We start from the raw sequence: 20,900 nt of genomic DNA on the forward strand, positions 1-20,900 counted from the left end.
ATAAATAGTTCCAGATTCTAAAGAGTCGCCTCATCCTGGAAATGGTTTGGGACTTGCATTGTGATTCAGAAAGTTACTCAGGTATGTTTTGAAGATTACAAGATCATCTCCTGCTCGGTTGTGGTCCATTGCCTAACAAAATATCCTTTGCAACAACAAGGGATGAATGGACTTCTTGAATTAATCTCAGCCACTGGCAGTCACTCATTGCCTCATTTCAGTCCATCGATTTCCCCCACCATGCCACTATAGACAAAGTTCCATCTTATGCAAATCAGTCCAGAACCAGCTCCTCTTGGGGGCAGTCCATCCCAAACTGCCAAACGAAGTCCCCTCCAGAAGAGACCACAAGCAACCCCTGCGTGGTTTCACCATACTTCAGGCTTTTTAGTTGGGTGTAGCTTGAGTCCTAATGCATCATGAGCACACGATACTCGTTGCACTTAGGGTGTCAACATGTCTGTGCAGAACTACCAGGCAAAGCCTACTCCAGAAGGGACCACAAGCAACCACAAATGGGTTTCACCGTACTTGGGGCCCATCAGTAAGATATAGCTTGAGTGCTGTGGCACAATGAGCATGAGACCCACATCTAAGCATACCCATCACACTCATCAGATGCAACAACAGCAAGGTGATTGATGGAATTCTGGAATTAATCTCAGTCAGAGGCAATTGCTCAACAACCATGCCACTGTAGACAAAGGCCGTCACCCTATCACTTTTTGCATGTTTGATGTGATGTCCAAAATAGCCAAAGGTATGCCCAAACATTGATCCCATGCACACTATCACTGGAGCCAGTCTACACCTGACTGAAGATCCCCAGTCAGGGCAAAACTGATTTAGGTTGCTTGTGTTGTGGTTTAGGGAGGACCTTGCATACCAGCTCAGGTGGGACTTTTCCTTTTGGAGCAGTGTTGCAACTGATTGCTTATTGCTGGGTTCAAACTGAGGTGGCATGGTGGCAAAAAAGCGATGGGTTGGAATACTACCCAAATTATTGCAGGTTGTTACATTTATCACAAGCATTCTCTCGTCAACTCTAGTGTGTTCAAGGTCCCAGCACTAAATAATGCAAAGGTAGTATAAATGAGCATGGGCCAGAAAAGTGGAATATCAACTGTTTGATTTCATACATAGGTGCCCATATGAGAGAGCACATTCCATCATCACTTGAAGATGAGTTGGTGAGCTACATGGCACACTGCTTCCTACAGAACTCAAGACGAGTCTGCCACCTCCATAGTTGTGGGGAGGCTTACCAGTGCCCATAAATGGTTCAAGTGTGCCTGCTGTGCCAGGTGCAATATGTAGAAGAACAGAACCAGATTTTGGTGTAAATTATCCAGGATGGCTAGGCTGTAATGACTGACTTTGTTTTCTGTTAAGTAATGTAATGCATTTGGGTTTATTTTTCACATTATAAATTGTATGCTAGATGAGGATAGCCATACTAATAAGTAGATATTTCTTACTGGAGTGAGAAACACAAAGAAGGATACAGTGGGAAATAGGAAAAGATCGAAGTTCAGATTCAAGGAACCTCTTGCACCCCTAATAACACTTAAATACATATGCCCCTATCAGGGGAAGGAGGTCTACTTGGATTGCTTTACAAAGTAACCAAAATGCAAAGTTAAAATTATAGGTAAAAGAAAGCCTAACCTGATCATGTCTGGTGAAGAGGATCATTTGTCTGATAAAGTTGAAACAAGCATGAGATGTGTTTAGGCAGAGGTTTTTAAAAAGTGGGGTTTTCGCCTTCTGGAGGGAATGTCATCTATCAGCAGAGATTTCTCCTTTTATTCACATGTGCATATGCTGTTTACAGAGTCTGACGAAATAATGACAAATGGTACCTTGGGTATGGGCCATATTAGCTAACAAACAGGAAATATCACTGTCTCAGACAATATGTCAGTAACTGTTGCTCTAAATGTGGTCCTGAGTGGTTGAAAACAGAGCAGATAGAAGTTAAATTGTTTTCTGTAAAACAGAGTTGGTAGTGCCATGATAAGGTAGTTGGTTACTATTATGAGGAAACTAGACCATTTCAGGAGGAACTAAAAAATAACTAGAATTTGGAGGGTTTAAAGCAAAGGAATATGGATAAAGGATTACAGGTAGCTAGCAAGCCAGTAAGTGTCAATTAAATGTGCTTCCTATAACCTCATCAAAGTATAAGCTCCTTTTGATTCAAAAACACTCTTTGAAAAAAACAACAAGATAAGTAGACTAGTAGCAAAGATGCATAAAGTGAGTGGTGTTTGAGTTGCGGTTAAGAACAAAGATGAAGTAACAGTCTCAGATGAATAGCATAAACTGAAATCATTTTTGTTGTTTTATTAAGATTTCTATAAGTTTTCCCAGAGTGCTAGAAAGGATCTAATGGATTTCCTTTCCTAGTTAGGATTGCCTATGATTTCTCTCAATGGAGATGTAGAAGGCCCAGCGTCTCAAGATAAATCACAGAGAGCAATTACGTTTCTGAAGGTTAGCAAGGCTCCATTACATTTCTGTATGCAATATGACTGTTTTTTTGTTGCTTACAGATATATTTCTAATTTTTGTAAACTTGCACTCTTGCATAGATATTTAGCAGTGCTATATAAAAATAGGTCTGAATCGGTTTAAGGGGCTGGTTTTAGAGAGGATGGCTCTGGTTCTAATAAAACGTATTACCAATCTTTAACTGCCATACAATTATAAGAGCTGCACATGTGACTGAGACAGTGGTCACCATCTTCCAGAGGCCAGGAAGGCTCACCAACAGTCTCTTCTTTCTAGAATTCATAGTGTTATTGAATTTTGATACCAAATTATTCACCAAGGCTCAAGGGACAAGGTTAGAGTCGGTTCTTCAGCATGAGGTGTGTGACAATGATGTGGGATTAGTCAAAAAGTGTACAGGCATTTCATAATCTGAATTGTGTCTCACATTTAATCTCAAATGTGAGAAAAACTCTAAACCCTATGCTTCTTAGCTTTTGATGCACATTCACCAAGTACAGTGGTTGTTAATTTCTGTGGTAATGGAAAAGGCAGGCTTAGGGAAGAAAATGGGAAGACTATTTTTGGGGAACTATAGTTGAATGGACAATTGTGTGACAACATCTTCCTAAACCAGGCGTAGATGTGGATGCCCAGGTTTGCTTATGGATCAACTGTCTATAAAAAGCAGACAGAACCCCAAAATAGAGAGGGTAAAAGGAAAAGTTTTGCCTATTAGCAGATGTTTCTATTTATTTTTATATTTATGTTTCTATAGAGACTTCCATGACGTTAAGAGATTATTTACGGGTTTTGATTTTCAAGGTCACTGTGCAAAAGCCTGAAGTACTAAATGGATCTTGTTCTAAAAAAGAAGTTGAAGAGACGATTGCAGTTCTGTTGAGCTAAAAAAAGGTTTAAGATATCTACTGGTGAAATGAAAGATAATACGGGGATGCAAAATTCACATAAATTGCTCTTGCGTCATTGTGCAAAATTTGGGGAAAAATTGTCAAGGTTGAATATAAACAAATACAGACATCTAAAAAAAATAGTGTAGTCTGAATTGATGTCCTTTTACCCTATATGTTCATATGTAAATGTGTGGGACACACCTTGTTTCACATAATATGTTAGACATCCCTAAACCTGTGTCAGAAATAAAAAATTCTGATGAGATTTAGTATATAACGGCTGCCACTTGGCCACTTCTCAGGAGCGGTCCTTCTCCCACACTATTGCATGTGATTCTGCCAGAGACGGTCTCACCAACTGCCAAAGCACTTCGAAGATGCTACATCTAGCCTGCTACTGATAAAGCCGAGTCCCAGAGGAAACCTGCTACAGCAGCTCGTGCTTGCCCTTTTTAGGGAACACTGCTTTCATGCCTCCTCCGATAACGACAGGTCTTGCTGCAAACAAGGTATGCAGTGCATCTCTTTTCTCTAAGAAACTCTAGGCCACAAGTTGCTCTTCCTTCCATTTTCTCTCAGTGTACCACATAGAAGTAGGTTTTTAGGGTGCAAGGTTTTATAACATTTTATCTATGTTAGAAATGTTCATTTTATTCTTGTTGTTTACAGGATGCCATCTGGCTGTTTTATGATATTCTGGGTAGTTATTTTAGATGTGCTGAGAAACGCATTCACCCTGTTGTAATAAATGCTTTAGTTAATTGATTGGTTTCTGTTATTACAGGGCTCCTGATCCCATTACAGGGATTATTTGTAACCCAAAAGAACTCTACTTTAACAATATATTGGATGCGGTTCTGGGGGACCTGTTGTTCACATTCAGTGCTGGTGCATTGAACTGAGTTAATTTGTATCATCTGTAGGTGGGAAAGCAAACCTTGTAGAACTACGCCAAAGTTATAGTTTACACAACAGTTTTAACATGAAAGCAAGAAAATAATGGTGCTGTATTGTGCACACTGGTACTAAGTATAGCTAACCTATATATTTTAGTTGTTTGTGGCTCCTTAAACAATCATGAATCTGTGTGGCCATCTTACTATGTAGAAAATTACGTGCTCAGTTAATAGCAAAATACCCAAATTCCATGCTATGAGGGCCTTTGTGAATTTCATTGATAGGTCTAGTACAAAGAATGTATGTTATCTAGACTGTGTACACCGCTGTTGTTATCACTTGCATCAACACTGACTCATTGTTTCAGTGTTACCAGCACAAAGTAACAACATCTCGGATCATTTGTGTGGATGGCTGGGAGGGGTGAAAATTACTGTAGTCAGAAATGTTGATTATGAGACATTGAGTTTTGGTTGTTTCTCAAATACTGTAATTGATATTTTTTAGACAAAAATAAAGATGTTGGAAATATGCCATCTTAAAAAATTATTTTTAACAATCATTACTGAAATACTTTCCAATTTTTTCCTCAGCTCAGTATGGCCCTCATTACGAGTCTGGGGGTCTCATGACCGCCAGACTCAAGGTGGCGGTCCCACCGCCAACAGGCTTGTGGTGGGACTGCCACATCATGACCGTGGCAGAGCCACCACAGTCAGACCACTGACACCACCAGGGCAGTGCTGCTTCCAGCGCCACCCTGTGGATTACGAGTCCCCATCCGCCAGCCTTTCCATGGCGGTTTACACCGCCATGGAAAGGCTAGTGGAATGGGGGCATCAGGGGGCCCCTGGGCCATACACAGCCCCGTTGCGCATTCTACTGCCCGAATTACGGACAGTGGAATGCGCAACAGGGTCTGCTTCACCCAGCCCACCTCCACATTGGCACCATCTCAATATTAAGGTACAGTAAACAGGGCCGGCCGGCGAAAAATCTGTTTCTGCCCACCGGCCCTGCTGTAAACTCTTAATAGGGCCTGCGGGGTCCAGCCCAACTGATGGTCTGAAAGCGGAACGAGTTTGGCGGGCGACCTCCGCCGCCCGTCAAACTCATAATGAGGGCCTATGTGCTTGGTGGATAGCACTGGGCATGAGTTTTTGATACAAGGTTGACTGAAAACATATATTATCTGTTTTTTCCAAGCTTTAATTGCTGAACAAGAGTGTTATAGACTTATTATTACTTCTAGAGATCTAATGCATTTGTCTTTGTATTGGTTTTCTATTTTACAGAGTAAGTGCTGCAGATGCAGAGCTACAATTGAGTTTTACCCAGCCTCCAACTGAACATGTGTTTCCTGTCCCTAATGTTTCACACAACGTGGCCTTAAAAGTCAGTGTTCAGTCCTTGCCCAGACAATCCAGTTACCCAGTTTTGAACTGTAGTATTCACACCAACCTGAGTTTTTATGAGAAAAGAATCCAAGTGCATGAACATAATACTCGTCAACACTGTGATTCTTTGGAGTCAGAGACGCAAATTGTGCCCAACGCTAATAATTTGTTTGGCAAACCAGCCTGGGCTGTGTCCCCTGAGCATTTACTACATGCACACACTTGTTTATCCCCTGATGTTCCTTTTACTCTTCGAAATGGTAAACTGTATAAAATAGGTCACGAGCAAGACAATGGAATACCTCCGTGTATGTCTCAGTGTTGGAAAAATGCAGTGGATGCCAAAGTCCAATTAAATGAAATGCAAGCAAGAAGCTGTAAAACCTTTTCTTTGGTTTCTCCTTGTGTGCCTTGTGTACCTTGTGTACCTTCTCCACCACCACCAATATTAGAGGCTAATCCTTTGATAGGAAATCTTCTCCAGGAACGACAAGATGTTATTGCAAGGATTGCACAACATTTGATTCACTGTGACCCACCAACTTCACACATAACTGGACTCCGTTTTAATGTGAATGATTCTAGTTCTGTCCATTCAAAACGGTTATGGAATTCATGTGATAATGAAAGTGAGTTGAGGAATGAGACTGAAACCACTTCCTTTTGCAACTTTCGCCATTATTCAGCTGTTTCAGAAGACGACAGTGAAAGAAATATTAAAGCAGAACATCATACCCCAAGCAGTTCTTCCAGACCTGATGGTGAATTTAAGACCTCACCAAAACCTCAAGCAAGAAGAAAACTTTTTCTAGCACAGTCTGGTCAACTGGAGAACTGCACATTTCAACAGTCTTTGCCTAAAACGACGAGTCCTCTTACTTGCATTACATTTTCATCTAGTAGGGGAAAAATATCACAGAATGTGGAAACACTGTCTGACAGTCCAACAAGAGATAGTTTGACTATTTGTGACATTTCTAAGTATTGTTCTTCCTGCAAGAACGTTGACCAAGTTTGCTCTAATAAATGTAATCACCGAACAGTCGCAAACAGAAAAGTTTGCACTGACATTTCTTGTCATCTCCATTCAGATCATTCCAAAAAACAAAGTTCAAACATAGTGACTGTTGGCAATGTGCATACTAAAACATTCAATTGCTTAAATAAGGAATCAAAGGAAACACAAGTGATTGAGCAAAAAAAACAGCTGATTAGTATAGAAAATTATTTAAAAAAAGACAATAAAAGCTTTACAGTAGCAGAAAAGCCAGATAAAGTAAAGTGTTTACACAACGAAAATGAAGATCCAAGAAATGGTGGAAGCCAATTATTTCCTGAGAGAACGTCTTCTGAAAATTGTTTCACTAAGTGTGACCGACTCAAGAGTGAACATGCACAGGTCAGTATTCAGAAATATGGAATAAATAAGGGGCATGATGGTGTTCCAAACATAGTTGAGTGTTTTTATTCCATGGTCTTGATATGTTTTCAAATAAAATATTTGCATTTTTTGTACCAGTTGCAGAATGTAAAATTGATTAAGTTTTAATTGAATATCAGATCTTAAATACATAGTATAAATATCCATGCAGTGTGCTTTTCCAGAGTAGGTGTTTGTATCTATTTAGCACTGGCAATCATATACAGATACTAGCCCATCCATTTCCAGCTAAAAATATCCTGTGTCCCTCGTACTTTTTACGACATGCTCCAAACGAATTTTAAGGAAGTATTGGAACAGACACATACTTACCAACATTTTAGAGCAGACAAGTGAGAGATTTTAAATGAATAGTCGGGAGACTGTATTTCACCACTGACTTATATTGGAGCAGAGGCAATTTGCCTGAATTGGGTCTATTGGTATGTGTGGTGACAGGCAATTAACATTTAATTTTTGTCAATTTAATAAAATAGTCTAAACAAATACAGACTTCCAGACTCTTGTGTTTGTTTGCGATATGCAGTACTGCAAAATATCGAGGTCTGTCACATGCTCTAATCCCACTTCCAAGAATTAAGGACAAATCGTTAACCTTTGATGACAGAGGGGGAGAGAATGAGATTGGAGCGTGCGTGACAGGCTTCATCATTTTATTTTTTTGCAGCTTTTCAAAACTCCGATTCTGTTTCTTATGCGGGAATCGAGAGACAATAGATTAGCCTTGACATCTGTAGTCTCCAGCCTGAATTGGGAGGGTTGGCATGTATGCAAATGTTAGTAGAAATAAGCTAATTTTACTTGAAAACATTTGCATACTCATCTTGCAAACAATACATGGCAATTCCATAAAGTAACTCAGAGCTGTGTAAAACCCCTACAAATCCATGGCAGTCTGTTGTGGCATGGAAGGAAAACTGCCTACTTGTAAACATTATTTTACTGTGATTGTTGTTTACATAGTACGTTACTGCCACTGGTTTTGTCCTGAAGCACGTCTGTTTCACTCGGTGAGGCATGCCATTGTGGTTCATGCAGTGTGGATGAGATGGTTGTGTGTTGGTTGAGTTAAAACATATATGGTTGTTACTGGACTGATGTTCCAGTTGTATTGCTGTGTGAGTGCAAATAATTTAGCACTTTAAACGTGTGTGTAGGAAACCGTATTAGATCAGTTATGCAGTGGAGGTCACACAGGAGCAATGTAGATCAGCGAGGAATCTGCTAATGTGTTTGTGTAGCTCTGAGGAGGGGTGTGTGTTTGTGTTATGACAATCTGAGATGTGCTGCAAATGTGGTGCAGCGCAGTGGGGTGGGCAGCCATTGAGGGTCTTGAAATGGTGAGGAAGAAGGATTGTGTGTGGATCTGAATAAGGGTTGTTGTATGTAGATTGTTTGACGGCCAGAGATTTACCCATATTTTGGCCTGGCTAGAATCAAGCTCAGCTAAGAGGAGAAAGCCACATGACCCAGTGGTAGACACTAGGTTTGCACAGAAGCATGCTTTTGCTGTGGATGTGGAGATGTAGGCAGACAGCCTTGAAGCGGAGTGGGTGTTCCCAGATGTGACAGCCAGAACTTGAAGGCCTATCTATGCCTACTGTGAGCACCTGTTACCCACTTGTGCAAGGAGCAGTGTCAAGCCCATCACTCTGTTGCAAATGCTCAACCCTTCTTATATAATTGTGAATCTGCAGGAGCAACCTTCTGTGCCTTCCTCAAAGCCCACATTCGGAGAGTAACGTTTTTCTCGTAGTATCTGGTGAGACTTGACATTACTGGCGGATGTCTCCTAGAAGTCTTCAGGGTGAGCTGCCTTTTTAATTCCATGTCTAAAATGCTTTTCCTTCTCTTTAGCCATCTCACATCTTTCTGTAGCAGTACCGAACTCCGTATACCTCTGTGACAGCCTCAATGAAGCCATATGCAAAGTGTGCCACCGTGAATCATTAGATTATTTATATTGGTACCAGAAAGATGAAGTCCTTTTCCAGCCTTCCACAATTTTAGCAGGCGTTTGCTGTTAGGTGAGCTGTACAATAGTACTTGGCACTGAGGGATTCGGAGATAACAGATACTGTTTGCCACAGGGACTCCCCGCCACCGCTTCCTCTTTATAGGGTTTCTCTTCTTTTTGATACTGTTCATGTAGCTCTTTTGGCATGCTGTAACGATTTCAGACAAGGTCTGGTTTTCAAAAACTTCCTCTCCAGTTTCTGTACTGTTTTTCTGCTTAAATCATGTCTAAAGTGCTATGGCATGGGGAGTGAACCTGGATGTTATAAATGCTTTATCTTAATTTTACTGTGCAAAGCACCATTGCAAGTGATGTAAGTGGGTCACTTTCTTGAGCAGAAATAAGTCTGCTGTACAGGAAAGCCAGACACAAGAGATTACTAACAACTGCTATTGGGCAACGAGTGAGGAGTGTATTTTGCCTCCAGTAGGTTTAGGGGAGTAGGGTCTTAGATCCTACTTTATGATCTTCTCACAATCCATTTTAATTTTCCATTGGAAAGGCTACTATAAAGTTTTCTTTTGTCTTCCGAACATTTATCACATAGTGGTTTGGTGTTTTGGCCAAGTCCAAGCATATCAATCCCTCAATCTCTGACTTTGCCTCAAAGTGGGTTACTTATTAGGAGAAGAAACTCCTGATCACATGGTACTATGCCTCAGCCTCTTAAACCTCTCCAGTCGTTTTCAAACTCCTTCAACATCTTTGACCTGTTGTCCATTGAATAAAGCATTGTTTCCACTACCAGTCCTCTGTTTGGCTAGAGTTGTTCCTCTGTACACCAAAATGTTAATGGCAGATCTTCTGCGCACAGCTCCTTCTTATAAGAGTAAGAAATCTTTTAAGTTCTTATCACTAGATGGTGCAAGATCATCTAGCAAAGTTATGCTTCATACCTCTAATGCATTTTTTTACACCAGTGAATTGCATTCATTTTGATACAGCTGTAATTTCTGTGTTTAAGGCTAACAAATAGTTTCAAAACTAGAGTACAGCTAGTTCCAGACGTGTGAAGGCTTTTAAACTTTAGTTTCTCTAACACCTGCCCCTGTGTGCTTTAGCAGTATCATATTAGAAGAACCTGAGGATGACTCTTTTTCTCTTGATGATTTCAGCTGACAGCAGACATATTTATACTGTTGGTGGTTAGAGATAAACCTGCATGGCAGTTAGATCTTCAAAGGAAAAGCCTTGCCTGATTTGTGAAGATTATCTGTTTGCTAACCAGATCATCAAAGTCATGAATGTGGCTTATTTGCCATCTAGAGACGTGTTCCGCCTCTTGTCCTTTGAAATTGACTTTTTCCATATGGCAAGGCCAAAACAGAGACAGAACAAAGTGGTCACCCTTTTCTAGGCTGCATGGTCCTCAGATCTTGTTTCATCCAAGAAATGCATAGGGTGAAGACTGAGTTTAAAACTTTATAATCGGTCGGTCTTGGAAGAAGATATTCGGCAGTGACAACTACATTTACTTTAGGACAAACAGTAACTGAAGTGTACCAATGAATCTAGCTACCGCTCTGGCCTAGCAAGCTCACCAAGACAAAAGTATCAACTGCAAATGTAGTAAAATCCCTTCTCCTGGAATTACCCAGTAACTTTCTCAGTTGCCAATATATAGGCAAGCAAGATGCATCTACTTTGATGATCACTGGGATTAAGAAAAGACTAGTCCCCTAAAACCTTTGTTTCCGCCTTTGCATTGTTTAAGCACAACCCTACTATTTCCAAGAGCAAAAGAAATGTATACCATCAGTTTCCTTGAAGTGGCGATACAGTGAATGATGTCACAGTACTTCTCCAGACCCCAGCTGACATCGGCAAACAAAGTAACATTCTAGAATGCCTATTGTTGGAAATGCAGGACAGGGGATATATATTTTTTTCTGTACACAGGATGCCCCATTTAAAATCAATTGCAGTATTGAAATCCTTACATTTCAACATACTTGCCTTGTGTGTGTGTGTGTGTGACTCTTCCAAACTCAATAGGGCTATGGAGCTACAATACATTTTGATGGTCTGTAAATCTCCCTTCCAATAGTGAGAGAAGCGATTGCTGACCAATATGGACAATATCACTCTTATACTTTCCTTTAGTAATGAGTATTGCACTTCACTGAAATAACTTTGTTATTTGGTGATGCACATTTGATTCTCAGCAGCCAAGAATTCATTCACCCTCTCAGCAATTTAACGGGCTGGTGATTTCACCCAAGATGTGAATGTAAAGGTTCCTAGTGTTTGTAACAAAAAGCTTCAACGCTTTTGAGAACATGGAATTCTGAGGATTATGCATTTTCTTTTCATTTATTAACTGCTCGTGCGGTCATTTTATAGTTAATCAAGTCAGCACCTTCATCAAAACTATATTTCTTACTAACATTAAGCTGTCATAAGAAAATACACCAGTCGCAATCACCAGATCATGCTTGGAGTGTCCCTGAGAGTCTAGTACATTCTCTTTCTTTGTGAGACCAGCATGAGGCCCTTTGACTCAAACTGCAAATGGTATTTCTGCCATAGTAAAATGCAACTTTTCTAATTTTTCGATGTTAAGCATAATAAAAGTTGCTTCTTTCTTAGTCCTTATTTGTTGCTGTCGCGTCAAGTTAAACGTGGCAAACATGTTTCCAGGGTACGCAACCACTTTTCCGAACTTGTAACGTCCAACCTAACTGCGTAATGGACCTGAGTTGACTCTGTCTATGGTGTAAAAATGACATATTGTTTTGTTTGTCAATTGCAGTTGAGACAGTGTTGTTAAGTGTGTATATGTGGTTGAACAAAGTGTTCATACCATTATCTACAACAGCAAAAGCTTTTTGCAAGTATTCCTGATATATCTGCCTCAACTGGACGGCCACTTCCATTTGGGATCATTTTCAAGTTTCATCATATATTGCATATAAGAAGCTCTTTGTGCGTAGTTTTCTGGGGCCCAACAGAAAATCTTGTAAGTCTGTGTTTTATTACAGGAGAATAAGGTGCTCTTTAATGGCTTGTTAATGTGAAAGATTTCAAACATTGTTGACATAGTTTCTGCTCGCTCTAAAACCCACTGTGGAGTTTACAAAACGTGCATGACAACCATTTGTGTCCACTGGCCCCAATAACCACTTGTTGGGACCTGAAAGTGTTGAATTAAATGTTCCATTTTAGACCCACCTGTTGAGCTGTTCTTCAGTGACATTTAAAATATTTATTTAGTTGGTGACGAAATACTGGGCGCATTTAATTCCTTAATTTTCGCCAAGCCTAAACAACTTGTTTGCTGTAGTGTTTCATTTGGAAATACAATTTGTAATGGAATAAGTCCTGGTCTAAACAAAGCTTCCCTTCCCTGTATGTGGCAATTCGACTTCAACCAGTATTCACAGACTTCTATAGTCAACTTGAAAACTTAAAAATCAGAATAAACTAATTTTGTATCTGTTAACAGAATATTTAGCAATTTCATAGGTGGCAATTTAAAATAAGATTCACCATGTTTTTTACATCATGCCCAGTAAAATATACACATTTTTCAACATATTTCTTGGCACTCCCACCGGCAGAGTTGGGCAATGTTCTCATTGTTTATAAATATAAACAGTTCTCAGGATGCTAGCTTTATGTATAAAATAATGTCTGTAAAGATGGAAATTGAACATTTCCCCATAATTTGCAGTTGTTTGATAAACATCTTCACCTTCAAACACAATATAATATTAATGCTCGGAAAGCATAGAATCAACAGTTTTTTACATCCTAGTCATCAGAAACAACCCCTGGTGTTATTATATAATTCATAGAAACTTTGAATACATTTTTATTATGGATCATTTCAATTGGTCCGAATACATTGAATGGCACTTTATCCCAAAAATCCCACCAGGAATCGGAATAGCTGAAATGTTCACTAGAGGAAAGTCTCTTCAGACCTTCAGACCTTATGTGAGGATAACTAAGGCTTCAAAACTTCATCCCCCAGTTCAACAGCAGAACTTTCAGGAAGATAATGACCATGTATTAGTAAAAAATGAAAAAACAATCCTGAATAGTAGGAAGGCAAGCAAAGTTAACTGAATTCACAAATAACTCCATGGGTGAATTAGGTAGTCTTAAGCCATTGAAATAACTTACGTGCTCTTGATACAGGTGCTGCAGAGGATGCTGAAAAATTTAAAAATAAGTATTTGATGTCCGCAAAATACCCAGAAGCAGCTTGTGCAAACACTGGTGCCGATGTAAGGGAAGGAGAACCGGCAGATGTATCTCTTGGTGGTTCGTAGTAAACAATTCCATCTGTTTGTGTAGAATTAGAATAAGATGACTCAGAACTTTGGACATGTCTTGTCGTAGCTGTAGTGACAGGTACTAATGATTGTTCATTTTCCACCCTTCCCAGGCTCAGGGAAGTCTCATCACTGTTGCATAAAATGTGTAGAGGCGCATCCTGATTGGTAGTGAGAGGGGTTTAAGAACTACCCAGTAGCCCTTGTGGTCTACTGTGCAGAACTGGCCACATGGTGTAACTAGACATTGTCAATTGGAGCAAAGCTGTTTTCTTTATAGAAAAGCAGCAGTGGTAAGGTGACTGTTCCGGTATCGTGTATTTCTAGGACTAGAACTGGTGCTCTGTATGAAGGGCCAGATTCCTTGCTTTTTTTTTTTTTTTAACAGCAGTCTTTTCTCGCACTAAATCCCCAACTTTTGGAATCCAACCGTTTTGTTGTGTTCGTGAATCCCTCATTCCCCAGGTGGCAGCACATGCAGATGAGTTTTCATCACAGAACTGTTGTAATTCCTGCAAGACAGTGACACGTTCATGTATGTCAAAAGGGGTGTCTGCCGCCACCGCGCCAGAGCCGCCAAGATCCCAGACATATACAGGTATGCCGAACAATACCTCCTGTGGGGTATGCTCTCCAAAAGACCTTCTGGGCAGATTATTAAGTGCTCTCTGAACTCCATACAGGTGATTAGTACTCTTGCTGTTAAGGACCGCTTAAAGTCTCGTTTTTGCCACACCACAGCCGCATTTCCCTTTGGATGGTAGGGAGACGAGAAACGGAGTTGGACACCCATCTTCACCATGGTGTCCCTGAATGCCCTGGAGGCAAAGCAGGCCCTGGTCCAAATGGAATGCCGCAGCTGCATATGTCCAGATGAAGACTTGCAAATCTTTAACAACAGTTAGAGCGTCAGTTGATCATTGTGGCCATACCCATGGAAATCTGGAGCAAGAATCGAACAGTGACTAAGATGTATTTGTATGCACCATCAGTTATACACACATTGTTGTGGTTTGTCTTCGGTGGGCGCTTGATTGTGAACTCTTACTTGTTGACAGATGTCACAACAATGGACATACTGTTTGGTCTGTTTGTATAGACCTGGCCACCAATAGTGTTTAGCGCTACGGAAATTGTCGCCGCCACACCTGCATGCGTAGAAGCTGCCCCCTTGGCGCTGCTTTAATGAGATCTAATCTTTGTTTTTGGTTGGGGATCACACAATCACCCAACCCTGGTATGGTAGAAAATGCAACATTTTGAGTGCTTAGGTAGTAGGAATATTTGGCTGGATACACCTTTGGCAGGGGCTTCCCGTTAGCCAAAGCTTTCAAGGCAGCTAGTGTTTCATCATCCAACATCATGCACGAATGAGTAATCGCAGCAACAGAAGCTGTAGCTACTTCTGACTTGACTGCTTCATTAGACCAAGTGCTTCCTACAAGTTGATGGCCCAGAGTATGCACTACATGGGAATTTGGTAGAGTTTTCTTCAGGTCTGCTACTTTCCCCCTACAAGAATCTCTGTTTGATGGTGTTCCCTTTTGCATCTCTCAGAATTAGTTTTGGTGCCAGAAATGCAGATAATCATTAAAGGACTGGATGCAATAGTACAAATCACACTCAATCAGTGTCAGAAGTTCAGGATCCTTATGTTCCAGTGCCAAAATTAGAGCCTTAAGCTTTGCTAATTGTGCTATAAAATTCATGTGTGTGTGTGTGTGTGTGTGTGTGTGTGTGTGTTCGTTCTGAGAGTGGAATTTACCATCCCTTATAAAACCATTAACAGCTGCGCAAGCGGTTGAGTACTGTTGTTTAGTGCCTACTGCTGATTGATCTGAACCATTAGTGTAGATGATCATTTGGTATTTATCAAGAGGCAAAATGTTTGTAGGTATTGGGTATTCAAGTTCATATTGAAGGAATTCTTGGGTCTGAAGTTTTGGATCAAAAACATAATCAACATCAGTGGCAGTGAGAGACGTGGCCTATTGAATCGAACGTGGATGGAATGCATTTGCTTTTTGGACCTCTGGCTTTTGTAACAGCCTCTAAGGTTGGTATTGGGTTTGCAACAATAATATGTTTCCCTTGGGCCAGAGGTCTCTCTTTTACGACAGACATCTAAACAGCAGTCATTTTATTTTTAGTGAGGGCAAGGTGTTCTTCAGCAGTGGAATACAAATGTGATGAATATGCTCTTGGAACGGTGTCACCTTCATTGAATGTTACATAGGTGAATCCAGTGGTACCAGCAATTACTCTGATGACCAGGTTTGTTTTGTTATCATATGTGTGTACGTGTTTCGCTTCAAGCATGTCTTGCTGCGATGCTCTAAGAATTTGTGTATCCAACTGTCCAGTATTTATGTGAAAAGTCTGGATTTGTCAAATCATAGAGTGGTTTAATACATTGTGCATATTCTGGAATGTATCTTCTGCTAAAATTTTAAAAAACAAACAATGATTGTATCTTTTTGATAGTATTTGTTTTTTTGTAACTGTGCACACTTTTCTAGAAATGGGGTGCCTGGCTCCTTCCTTAATCGGATAACTCGTATCCTAGAAACAGGACACTGAGAAACTGAATTTTTGTTTTCTTGAAATTAAATTTGTAGGCTTTTGACAAATCCCACAGCAATGCAGTCCACCCATCTAAGGTGTTTTACCAAGTTGTCATCTGTTAAGTAGATATCATCTACACAGGACAACGTCACTCGGACAATATTGTGTAATATAGATGTTACACATGCTGAGAACAGTCCAGGACCGTTCTTATACCCTTGTGAAAGTCAGCAAACTTTCTTTCAGAGGCGAGCGTGCTAAAGGCGCTTATATCCCTACTTTCAGGTGCTAGATTTTGGATGAAAAAACGTTTGGAAATATCTAAGTTTTTTTTGTGTATTTTGGGCACTATAGTATTAATGAGTGCTGTGCTGTATTCATTTTGATAGCAAATGTGCATGCGTGACTGTTTAAATGTCTGTAATCTAAGATTATTCTATATTAGCTATGTGGCTGGTCATCACAAAGGAAGAAAAGGCATAATTATGGCCCTTCCCAGAGTCCTAGTAAAACTTATCACTGGAATCCCGCAGATGTTTATAGTTCCATGCTGGGACAAGGTTCCATGTACCCGGGTGGTACTTTGCCACCACTGAAATCTGACTGCCAAAACAGAAGTGCACAAAACGTTTGATCAGCTCTGTCAAGAACTTTGATCTAGTTCCTTCTAGGCAGTTGATGTATCTGTTTGCTGCAATATTTTTAATTCTCAGCAAGACCCAACAGTTTACTTTATTCCTTATGAGGCACACGCTGTGAAGACACTGCAAACAGTTCCAAACAACTGATGTGTAATTTTATTTCAGTGGCATACTACTTCTCCAATGGCGACATCTCCACACTGAAAACCCTAGCACCTCAACTGGTACTCAGCTCTCTTAGGAGGTTGGAACACTCCTGAAATTGCCTTTATATGCCTTATAGCCACTACAGGAGTTCCATTCTTTAGGTGTCTTTAAAAAAGAAATGAAGTCCAATAAATCAAACAGTTTTTCTGTCTCTGAGGGGCCTGTTATTGAAGGGGCCCTGGAAATACTGCCTGAAATAAGGCAAGAGCTCAGCTGGGGTAAAACAAATTCTGCCTTTGAGGAGCAGTGAAAGCTGTTCCCTCCTCGTATTCTCAACCTCCTGCCAAGGGAGTCAGAGGGGTGACCGCAATTAAGTTTAACCCAAAACCCAGAAAGTTGAAGGACTGACAGAGCATAAACTCAGATTTCTCTGGATTGAGCAGAAATCCAAGATTCTTAAAGAGGTCTACTGAGTCCACAAGATTCTTAAAGAGGTCTACTGATAATGATGAACAGTCTAGCGACTGGAGTACCAAGAAGATATCAACAAAATACATTGTCAGTATCGGGTTTCTCTCTGAGAAACTCTGTGACTGGCTTGAGGATCGTGATACAGCACAATGAATCCAATGACAGACTGAAAGTCAGGAGCTTGAACTTGAAGATCTCTGACCAGCATTAAAATTGTAGCGACCAGCAGTAAGGGCCAAAGATGGACAGGACCTTTCATGTCTAGTCTGACCATCTATCACAGCTTCTTTCCTCCTGGTCAGTTGTCATGCAACACTCAGCACTGATCTACTATTACACCTCCCTGTGCATATGGGCTGACCCCCATGCTCTTCATCTCACCCTGCATGGCTTCAGGCATGTCTTCAGACCTACTGTTTGACTCCAAAGTGGTTATTATCCCTTACCTTCTCAGGCGACTCACCAGATAGCCCAAACAATCCCTTAAAGTGAGTGTCCTTGTACGCTACCCTGCCCCCTCCCAGATGCTACATAGCAAACAATTTAGAGAGGCTAAGAGACAGGATAAACTACATTGCAATTAATATCAATGAGAGTAGACTCTACGCACTATGTATATGAACGACTGCTCCACCTTGTGGCCTCCATCCCAGAAAAACAATCCTCTTCTACATCAATACCTGCAGCTGACATCATACAGAATGCAAGTCATTGTTAACACCAATGTGTGTGTACCATGCATGAATATCCTTGGATATAAACCCACAAACGTTCTTCGATCCCTTTGATCCTGGATCACACACCTGGTGTGTGTGAATTAATGGAAAACGAAAACTGAGAAACCACATTTGAGAAAACCAAATCGTGGAAAACACATTGTAAGAAATTTTAAAAAACAAAATCTAAAGTTAAAGGAAGCATTTTAAAGGAAAGATCATTTTAACTAAAAGTCCAAAATGACATTAATCGTAGGTGGAGTTTCGGACTACTATGGGGTTTTTGAGTACAGTATTGGGTAGTGTTTAGGGTGATGAGGGGTTTTTAGATTTCAGGAATAGTTAGTCAGATTCAGGGATGGGTGTAGTTTGAGTGTGCTGAGGTGTTTTAAGGGGTATAGATGAGTGGGGTTTAGGCATAAAAATGAGTTTTAGGGTTCAGGAATGCGTTGAGTCTGGGATAGTGAGTGATTTTTATAGTTCAGGGATGGTGGATTTCCGGGGTAAAAATTACTTTTAGGCTTCAGGGATGAGTGTAATTTAGATGTGAGGGGTTTTAGTGATCAGGGAGTGATGGTGTTTAGAGGTTGTGAGGGATCAGTGATGCATTTAACCATTACATTTACCCTTAAAAAATTGGAGCATTCAAAAGATAGTTTTTAACCAAAAGACATTCTAAGAATTGTTTTTTACGAAAAGATGAATGTCATTCATTCTAAAAATTTCTATTTAACTGTTTAGGTGAAATGGTTTCTCAGTAATGGTAGTCCATGACATTGTTTTTCTATGAAATCACATACAACCTCACACACCAGCGGCTGGTTATTTACTCAGATACATGATTCACAGTGTTGATTAGCAGTTAAAGATGCTGTAGACACTGCTGAGCCACATTTCAGTCAAATATAATTTCTAGTCAATTTGAGATAATGTGGCTCAGTCACTCCTCTGCCCCACTGATTGCTTGAGTAAACGACTTTACCTAGAGGGTCATCCTGGAGATGAGTTCGCAGTCATAAACCAAAATTCCCTAAATACATCCTTCTTTTCTGCAGATATGTTTTTTGGAACATGAATCCTTTTCATGCTGTGCATTATTCTGCCATCTAGTGGTTGGGTCAGGAAATGTTCCCGTTTATTTATTTTATTCTTCTTCTTCTCTGTGGGCATCGTTGGCCACCATTTGGTACTAAGTCTGTCCTCTGTGTAACGTCAGGCGGCACACTGGAAGTTCTTGTGTATGGTTGCCATCTTCAGATTCTTTTTCCTGCCATTGGGTCTGGAAGCACGATGGAGGAGCTCTGAAAAATATTCGAAAGTTTCCAGTTTTTTTCCTGAAATTGAAGAAAAAAACGAAGAAATTGTCAAGGAAGGCAAGGAAAACTACAGAGGAAAGGGGAAACCTTCTCGGCCCCGAAGGGGACCCTGCCGGTAAAGATCACCATTGCAGGAGGACATAGAGAGAAGGTACAGGAAAGGGTCATGGAACAAAACCCTTTTGAATTTTGTTTGAATTCCACCATAAGTTTGTCAAGAGAGACCCCTTCGAGGTCTGCAATCTTTGCCTGCTGAAGGACTACAGGGATGAAGACTGTGAGGTCATTCGTGCCAAAGACACTAAAGGTGTGCCACCAACAGAGGCTCGAAATTTACACAGTGGTGACGACACAGAAGCAGGAATCGCTCAGACACCTCAGCCTCTCGAGAGACTAGGAGGAGAGCATTGAGGTAGATGCAGCAAGAGGAGGAGAATCTGATGGCAAAATCTTCGAGGCCGACATTGAAAAACCTCAAGCACCAAAAATGGGACAAAGGATGCCGACAGCAAAAATGTAAAGCCCCTGAAAGCCACGGACACTAAGGTCCTTATTACGAGGCTGGCAGTCATGAGACCGCCAGCCCCGCCGTGGCGGTCTCACTGTTGCAGACCCTGTGGTAAGGACCGACACATCACGAGTTGTGGGGTTTTCCACGAAAACCCTGACTGTCACGCACCCGGTGACAGGAATTCCCATTCCTGTTAACGGCACACACATGAACACATGTCGCCACACATGCACATACACCCCTCCTACCCATCCACAAACACCCCCTCACCCATTCACTCATTCACAAACACACCCCTCAGCATACGCAAACATGCAGACACACACCCCGCTCACTCGCAAAAATGCAGACACATACCCCCACTTATTCGCAAACATGGACCCAGACACCCACATACACGCACACACACATTCGCCTTAATTCGCATACATGCACATATTTACCACCCCCTCCACATAATGCACTCACGCTACACCACCTCTGCATACATGCACTCACACTTTACCTCCCTCCACATATACACACTCGCACTACACCCCCCTCTGCATACACACAGACTCGCACCCACACACACAGACACCCTCTCCCCCCTTTTCGGACACCCACCTACTTTCTTTGTTGAGGAGGTCGCCCGGGAGGGGATGGGTCCTGGCGGTCCTGCACCACCACACCAGCAGGACTCCGCCAAGCCGTATTACAGCTCGTAATACTGCCGGTTGAGTCTTGCTGCTGTGGCGGTGCTGGTGATGCAACCACCTCTTCAGAGTTGGACATCTGCCCAGAAATGGGCGGAAGTCCTCCAAAGACTCCTAATATGGTGGGCAACGGACCGCCAGCACTGGCAGTCTGTTGCCTGCAGCAACTTCGGTAGTCTTCCAAAAAGACTGCCGAAGTCGTAAGGAGGCCCTAAGTCCTCAGACCATAGACCGCATAAAGCAGCCTCAACACCGAAGCTGTCGTCTGCCGAAGGTCACGTAAAGCCTTGATGCAATCCTCAGCTCGAGAGGGAGTGAGGGAGAAGGGGAGCGCATCGGAGACGGGGAATCCGTTGATGCCAAAAAGAAAACCAATGCCGACAGCTGATGCCAGACAAA

General features: G+C 41.3%; 1 protein-coding gene across 1 annotated transcript in view; it reads left to right on the forward strand.

Annotated features, from left to right (window-relative positions):
• ATOSA (atos homolog A) overlaps positions 1-20,900 on the forward strand; it is a 257,996-nt gene that overhangs the window by 80,574 nt on the left and 156,522 nt on the right. The window contains exon 5 of the mRNA XM_069222452.1: positions 5,600-7,100. Coding sequence (XP_069078553.1) covers positions 5,600-7,100 — 1,501 coding nt within the window. The remainder of the gene's footprint in view (positions 1-5,599; positions 7,101-20,900) is intronic.

The sequence above is a fragment of the Pleurodeles waltl genome, chromosome 3_1 (genome assembly GCF_031143425.1).
Source record: "Pleurodeles waltl isolate 20211129_DDA chromosome 3_1, aPleWal1.hap1.20221129, whole genome shotgun sequence".
Lineage (NCBI taxonomy): Eukaryota > Metazoa > Chordata > Amphibia > Caudata > Salamandridae > Pleurodeles > Pleurodeles waltl.